Source organism: Bubalus kerabau, chromosome 5, assembly GCF_029407905.1.
Source record: "Bubalus kerabau isolate K-KA32 ecotype Philippines breed swamp buffalo chromosome 5, PCC_UOA_SB_1v2, whole genome shotgun sequence".
NCBI classification, from domain to species: domain Eukaryota; kingdom Metazoa; phylum Chordata; class Mammalia; order Artiodactyla; family Bovidae; genus Bubalus; species Bubalus kerabau.
Genome location: NC_073628.1, coordinates 7781675 through 7789857, shown reverse-complemented (window position 1 = coordinate 7789857; position 8183 = coordinate 7781675). Strand labels below are relative to the sequence as shown.

General features: G+C 50.4%; 1 protein-coding gene across 2 annotated transcripts; it reads right to left on the bottom strand.

The window, feature by feature from the left end:
- Window positions 1-242: 242 nt before the first annotated feature.
- Window positions 243-8113, bottom strand: CDCA5 (cell division cycle associated 5). Of its 2 annotated transcripts, none has more exons than XM_055580858.1 (5): window positions 7948-8113; window positions 7628-7722; window positions 7378-7554; window positions 4518-4955; window positions 243-574 (listed from the first exon to the last, which is right to left on the bottom strand). In XM_055580858.1, exons 1-5 carry the CDS (start codon window positions 7991-7993, stop codon window positions 473-475), a joined length of 858 nt encoding a protein of 285 aa, XP_055436833.1. In that variant the 5' UTR covers window positions 7994-8113; the 3' UTR covers window positions 243-472. The 2 variants fall into 2 exon arrangements, with proteins under 2 accessions (XP_055436833.1, XP_055436834.1); XM_055580859.1 differs by having other exon boundaries at window positions 243-4327; window positions 7948-8112.
- Window positions 8114-8183: the final 70 nt, after the last annotated feature.

Sequence of the window (8183 nt, the reverse complement as noted above, 5' to 3'; positions counted from 1 at the left end):
ACAATCCTTCCCTCTCCTCCTGGTCCTCGGTCCAGGTCCTCATGCACAGTCTGACTGTTGACTCAGGTCAGATGCGCATGTTCTGGTCACTGGGATCAGAGCAAGCGTCTGACCCCTTCATGCCCAAGAAGAAAAGCGGGTCTTGCTATTGGGCCATTTGTAGGGGTTGACACTCTCGGCAGCCAAAACCTGATAACATCCATTACACGACTGCATGGACAATGGGAAGTTAACAAAGGGTGTTTTTCTCATGGCTGCTTTTATTTTTGGGGGGGTTGTGCTGGGTCTTTGTTGCTGCACGCAGGCTTTCTCAAGTTGCAGCAAGCTACTCTTCATTGTGGGCTTCTCATCGCAGTGGCTTCTCTTTTGCAGAGCACAGGCTCTAAGCACACGGGCTCAGCAGTTGCACACGGGCTCAGCAGTTGCACACGGGCTCAGCAGTTGCACACGGGCTCAGCAGTTGCACACGGGCTCAGCAGTTGCACACGGGCTCAGCGTAGCTCGTGGGCTCTAGAGCACAGGCTAGGCAGCTGTGACACACTGGCTTAGTTGCTCTGCAGCACATGGGATATTCCTGGACCAAAGATCAAACTTGTGTACTTATACGTACAACAGAATATACAAAAATGTATATATTACATTCTATCCATTCATCCATCGATGGTTATTTGTGCTATTTCCAACTTCTGGCAACTGTGAATAATGTTCCTATGAACATGGGTGCAAATATCTTGAGACCCTGCTTTCATTTCTTTTGGATATTGTACCCAGAAGTGAATTGTATCAATATACATTTTTGTTATATACAATAGGTATGATGGAATATTATCCAGTCTTTAAAAGGAATTGATTCTGACACATGCTGTAACATGGATGAACCTTGAAAACAGGGTAAGTGAAATGAGACATAAAGGAATGTCGCTGGTGATTCAGTGGTTAAGAATCCGCCTTCCAATGCAAGATCCCGTGTGCCACAGGGCACCTAAGCCGGAGTGGCACAATGAAGACCCAGTGCAGCCAAAATAAAAATAAACAAAGTTTTAAAAACTTTTAAGAAAGAAATGAGACACAAAAGGGCAAACATTCTCTGACTCCTTATAGACAGAAAGTAGGCTGGTGGGTGCCAGAAGCTGAGGCAATAGGGAATAGGGAATTACTTGCTGTCTAACAGGGACAGTCTCACTTTGGGAGGATGAAAAGGTCCTAGAGATGAATGATGGTGGTGGCTGCACAGCATTGTGAGTGTTTAATGCTACCAAACTGTACACTCAAGATGCTTAAAATGGTAAATTTTATGTTATGTACTTTGTCACAATAAATTAAAAAAAAAAAAACAAAAAACCACCACTCTGGACTTGCCTGATGGTACAGTGGACAGAAATCCACGTAATACACAGGGCTGTTGTTAAGGATTGAGTCAGATAACATGTGGGATTATTGTATCAAAGGGTTTTAAGCAGGAGAGAAACAGCATCATATTTTGTCTCTTAGAACTCATTCTAAGGAGATCCACTAGGAGGCCAGGGCAAATGTCCAGGGGCCACAGAGGTGGGATGGAGGGGTGTTGAGGAGGTTTTGGCTGATGGGATGGGGTGAAGGAGAAGGTAGACCTACAGATGACCCCAGGTTCCTGGCTGTGTGACTGGGTCAGCAGGTGGTGTTGATAACAAGAGCACAGAAAAAGGCACGTTGGTGGATGAGCTGAATTTGAGATGACTTCTGAGTTGAGATAGTTTTAGAAGACAGTTCTAGATTCCAGTTTGAGCTCAGTAGAGACGTATGGTTTGGAGATAAAGACTAGTAAAATCTTGAGACTTCCCTGGTAGTGGAGTGGTTAAGAATCCACCTTCCAATGCAGGGGATGCAGGTTTGATCCCTAGTCAGGGAACTAAGATCCCACACGCCGCTGGGCAACTAAACCCACACACCACAACTAGAGAGCCTGTGCACCGCAACTAAAGAAGCCTGCACGCTGCAAGGAAGACTCAGTACAGCAAAAAAAACCTAGGAAGTCTTGAGCAAGGAGGTGGCGCATTTATCTAAAAACGAGGAGGCAAGGGCAAGTATAGAAAGGATGAGGAAAGGGAGTGGGTGTGCCACCTGCATAAAGATGCATTTATGTCCCTGGGCCTCCTCTGGCCTGGTGGGAGAATTCCTGGGAATCACAGCTTTGACTAGCTCCCCAGGGCGTTCTGCACCCACTGCTGTCGAGCACCCAGGCTGAGCCAGTGCGGAACTGGCTCCTTCACAGGAATCTGTCAGGGACAGGAAGCAGGGTAAGAGCTGGACTCAGGGAGGGGTGGAGGGTTGGTGCCCAGGTGCTAAGAGTGAAGCTCTTAGCAGCCTCACCCCAGACCGACTTCTTTCCTGCTGGGACATGAGGGTATGGGGCTCCCCTTCTTGGAGGAGTGACTGGACAGAAAACACAGACCTGGGGGTGGGAGTGATCTACCACAGGGCTACTGGAGGCCAGGCTGGCAGTCCCCCTTAAAAACAGACAACCAGCCCAAAGAAAGCATGGTTTCCTGGGTCCCACACCCTCAGCTCTGCCTTTGAGCCAACAAAAGAAAAGAGTCTATGAACAGGCAGAAACTTTTTTTGTTTGTTTTAATTTTGAAAAGAAGTCCCAGTTTTCTCTTCAACTCTATTCTTAGTTTTTCAGGGACAGAGAAAAGTCTGTAGTAACATCAACTGAACATCATCTGGTGACTTCCGGCTTTCAGGACAAAGACATTTCCCAGGAGTTGTCCTGCCAGTCAGCGAGGACAACTCTCCAGGTACAGTCCAGTTCAAGGGCGTCTGGGTTCACCCTGGCAAAGGGGCTTGCGTGACAAAGCATGAAGCACCAGACAGGTAGCCTAGGGCTCCTCAGCCTTGCAGAGCTTAATTGGTACCCACCAGGCCCGCGCCATTTAAGGGACCCTAACCAAGCAAACACTTATCTTCCCTGATGTCCTCTGCTATCCACTAGCCCCTCCGCACTCCTCTTAGCTTCTACTTCCATGAATCCATAATCATCAAAAGGTACAGTGGCCTGGGCTACAGCGGAAGCTGTGGTTGGGCAGCCATTGCAAGCTCACCTTTTACCAACACTGAGAAAAGAGAAACAAGGGAGGGGGCATGAGGCTCACCAGAGACAATGAGATGACCCCTTCCTCCCCCAGCTCAACTCCTAGTACCTACCTCAGGCAGGGTCCTCGTGTGAGAGGACGCTAAGGAAGCTGAAAGTTAAAGCTGCTCTCAACCTGGCCCCTTTCTGGTACGTGAGGAAAGCTTCCTAGAACTTTACAAAACACTAAGGTCGCCAGGACCATACAACCCCAAAGTTTTTCTTCTAGAGCTGAGTAGACTATACACTTTGTAAAAAACAGGTATGAGTAACAAGAGCAGGCGCCTTCAGCCATGGCCCCTTCCCGGGCCACTGCAGGCATCGCCCCAGAATCCCTGAGCCTCAGGTTCTACGTTTTCTCAAGACACCTTCTTCACCTCAAGCAGCCGTTGCTCCATCAGCCTGCATTTAACCCAACATCTCAGCAGCAACACACAGAACTATAAAATACAGCTTCCTTGTCGTAGACATTTACTGTCTGAGACGCAACCAAGGCCTCCCTCTCTCCTACAAAAAAGACTCTATAGGCCCAGGGTCAAGATTCTTCCTCACAGATAGGACTTCTCCAATCCACGGGTTCAGTGCTCCCGGACCATCTACAGAATCTAAGAGGAAACCCAAGCTTCGCTACCTAGATGGGCTCAAGGAGGGGAACCAAGCCCCAGCAGAGGTGACTCAGTAGAGAAAGCCAGAGGCTGGCCATGGCCCCCGCACCCGTCTCCGGTGGGCTGGTGCAGAAGAGCGTCACTTCCCCACAGGAGCAGAGAGGTGCCCTCTCTCCCCCCGACCCCCAGCCCTTTAACCTCCTCTGGCTGGGCCAGTGATGCCTGCTCCCTAGTCTGTGGCCTGACTGGAAAGTGGCTGGGATACTCTGGGAGGTGGGGGGAGAGGATGGTAGGTCACTGACTACAGACGGGACACCAATGCGATGCTGAGCCAGGGAGGTCCCCCTTCAGGAAGCTCAGATGGCTGCTGCCACTGCACCAACCCCCAGAGGACAGGCCCCACGTGCAGCAACAGCACATGCGTGGGGAACAAGACCAGGGCAGGGGACCCCAAGCGTCTTTTCCACAAGGAGAGGGAACTATGTACAACAGGAGGAGGGCAGAGTCTGGCCAGGGACACCCCCACTTCATCTCATTCAACCAGGAGATCAAAGCGCTCAGCGGCTTCAAACTCAGCATTCATGGCCGCGGCCCACTCATCCAGCTCCGATTTCTGGGGGAAGAGAAATGGAGGGCAGGTGAGTGGCAAAGGGGGCACGTCAGCTGTGCATCTCCACCCATACTCTGCAGGCACTGCCCTTCACCACAACAGCCAGGGCTGAGCCCCTGCCCTGCCTGTGTCCTGATGTGTCTCCCCGTGTGTCTGGAGTGGTAGCAGAGGAAGATCCCTGCCCCTCACTCACCAAGATCTCCGGCACCTTTTTCTTCTTTCGTTTCTCTTTCACAACCAGAGGGGAGATTCCAGGGAGAGTTGTGTCTGGGGCCCAGGGCTTCACAGAAACCCTGGGGACCTCAGCTAACTTTGAATCCACCACTGGTGAGACTCCAGCCAAGTCTTCAGCTGCCAGCAGCCCCTCAAAGCCAAAGCAGGACTGGCGGCCTGGGGTGGAGGTGGACGCGGAGCCCAGAGTCTCCAGGCGGCTGTACGAGCGCCTGACCTTCTTTGACATTTCCAAGTCTCTGGCGTCCAAGTCTCCTTTCCAGGAGTTGGACTCAGCATTCACGGGGCATAGCACAGAAGTGGAGGGGGTGGTGACAGGGACACTGCAGGTCTGGAAGAGGTCCTCCTTAGTAAGCTTCTTGCTAGGAGGGTTGTTTTCTTTCTCCAATAAAAAAGCGATCTGTAGCAGGACAGAAGAGAGAATGCCTCCCAGTTATTTAACTGTGTTACTGACTTCAAGAAAGGCCCAAGGATCTAAAATGTCCATCCAGTCACTAAGTCCTTTTTGGTCACCTGCCAGGCACTGGGAAGACAGCAGGGAAGAAAACAAAGAATACACACCTGTTTCCACAGGGCTTCCATTCTAGCGGGAAAAAAGACACAGGGGGAATCGTGTCACATGTTAGAGGTGCTAAGCACCTTGGGAGAAAAACAGAATGGGATGGAGCGTACATGGGGTGCACGGGAATTTTAAATAGGTGTAGGTCAATGTAGGCCTCACCGAGATACAGGTAGCACTTGAAGGAAGCAAAGGAGTCAGTCATCCAGAGAACTGTCCCAGGCAGAGAACAGAAAGTGCAAAGTCCTGAGGTGAAACTGTGCCAGTCAGGGTCAAGGAACAAGAAGGGCAGTGAGGGTGAAGTGAGAGGGAGTGAGCCGAGGAACTGATGGGATTCAAGAGGTAATGCAGGTGTTATAGGGCATGTTTTACAGGCCACTATTCAAGGGGAGGCCCAGGGAGCCACGGCAAGGTTGTGAACAGGAAAATGCTTAATCTGACATGTGTATTAAGATGTTCACACACTGGTTTCTCATAATTCCAGTCTCAGCTCTAGAGCTGCTTCCTCAGAGATGGTCCTTTACCATGGAATGGAGGCCAGCCCCTCCTTACCTCTGCCTGTCACCCCTTTCCTGGCCAGCGAGATCACTACCTGATTTTGACTGTTTGCTGGTTGGCTGAGACCTCAGCTAGAATGTGCATGTCACACGTGAGCAGGTGTCTTCACCTGTCTGGTTGACCTGGCCTACGCCCAGCACCTTCAGCAGAGCCCTGCATGGAGTAGGTGTTCAATACATAAAGACTTAACTGACTTTCACAAAACTTGACACTGAGCTTTCTGATAACTAAGGTGAGAAACAGGACAAATTTAGTGACCCTTGTGGTTTAAAAGAATTACGTTATCATGAGACATTTCCTGGCTATAGGCTCTGGGGAATCTATCCCATCAGTCTTAGTAAAAGGGATGCTAAACAAAATGAGGCTCACCCAGACTACCACTTTGTCAGTCCCTATAGCCATCCAAGTCCTTGCACATTTTTTTGGTCCAATATCTCATGAATCTATCATTCAACCAATAAGAATGGCCACCATCAGGGAGACAGAAGCCTGCCCTCAAGACAAAGTACTCTTGGCTATTCATAAGGCCTATCGGGAAGGCTTCAGGGAGGAGGTATCCTTTGAGCTGAGTCCTGTGTGATGGGGCTCTCCGGCAGTACTCCAGCAATGCTCTGCTTTTACCTTACTTCATGCACCCAATGTCTCACTTTAGGACTCCTTTGATGTCCTCCTACTTGGTCTTGGAGTCCCCAGAAGGCTTTCTCCAACCTATTCTCCAACCAGACCCAAGAAGGATCTTTCTAAAAAACCCAAGGCTGCCTCAGTCACTACCTTGAGACTCTCCAAAGCTGCCCACAGAACGAAGGATGAAGTCCAAGTTCATCAGGATCTGCTCTGGCTCAGCACACTCCCTCTCCTGACAAGGTCTACTGCAGACACACCAAAAGTGCTGTTCCTGAAACTTTGTGCATTTCCTTGTGGACTCCAGGTGTCTACAAACACAGCTTCCTTTGTGTGGAACACTGCTAACTTGTCTTCAAAGACTCAAACACCTCTGTGAAACGTTCCCCGAGCTACCTGGTCTGGGTTAGGTATCTTTACAGCATCTACTACTTTCTTTATTACAGTCCTCAGCATACTATGTTATCACTTGTTTTTCTCCCCAACTGACTACAAGCCTCATGAGCTACTCAAAGGCAGGTAACATTTCTCATTCATTATATCTTCACATGCAGATCTTCTGTTAATGAGACACCTTTAACAATAACTTCAGCTAAAACAGTTCAAGACATTATAAGTTACTGAGAAAAAGAGGCCAAAAGGAAAAAAGAGTAGTAAGACGCAGCTCAACTTTAAAAGGAAAATGGTAGAGAATACCAGAGCATTAAACGCACCAAGTGTGTAAGAAGTAAGCAAGCCTGGCAACATATGCAGGTGTCCAAAGGCAAATTGTTTCAAAATACAGCAAAAACAACTCCCTGGGCAGACATGAGTGAGTGAGTGAAAGTCGCTCAGTTGTGTCCAACTCTTCGCGACTCCATGGACTATACAGTCCATGGAATTCTTCAGGCCAGAATACTGGAGTGGGTAGCCTTTCCCTTCACCAGGGGATCTTCCCAACCCACGAATCGAACCCAGGTCTCCCGCATTGCAGGCGGATTCTTTACCAGCGGAGCCACGAGACATGAGCAGCCATTATATCCCGCCCCAGCTCTAGAGTGTCTGTCCTGCATTCCCCTTAACTAAGAAATGGAAATGAACTTACCCGGGGGCTTCTTCGAGGAGAGTTAATGGATGCGATCTGTGGAGAAGAGTTGATCACACAGTCGACTCCCGATCCTGGCTCTCCACCTACAACTCCTCTGTCAGCCCTCACCTCTACAGTATGGGCCACGATCTTCTTCAAGACGATGGGCTTTCTGGCTGGAGCCTCCTGAGGCGCCTGGAGAAGAGGAGTGAACATGAGGTCTATATTAGCCCAGAGGCTTCCAGAGCAGGAGGAACCTGAGGCTCACCTTAGGCCAGATTTCCGGAAGGGTGTTTGAGAGATCAGAGCCTGATTTCCGCTGGGACTTCCGCAGAGACCGAGTGGGAGTTGGGGCGCTGGGTCCTGCAATCAGAAAAATTTAGGAGGTAGGGGAGGACTCTAGGCCTCAGAGTCTAGACAACAGGTTCTGAAGAAAGAGAGAGAAGGTTCCCAAACAGGCCCTCTGGGGGCGCCTTCCTGGCCAGGAGACGAGAGAGCCTTCGAGGGCGGGGGGTGGGGTGGCGTTCCTCACCGAACTGCGTCCCTCAAACGGCTTAACCCCCTTTCCCGCGCGCCCCCTCCGCTCACCGAGGCACTGGAATGCCCCTCCGGACCGGGTTCGTCTCTCGGACATGTCTAGCTTTGGTCTCTATCCCTTCTGCCGCAGGTGCCGCCACCAGAGCGCGCGCCAACCCGAAAGGTAAACGTTCGAATTACCCGCCTTGCCCGGGAGGAAGCGGAAGTGACGTAAGGGGGAGGGCCGCGAGCTTCGATCACTCCTTTTTCCACCCTCCTCCATGTCTAGCGTCTACAGGGGAGGGCGG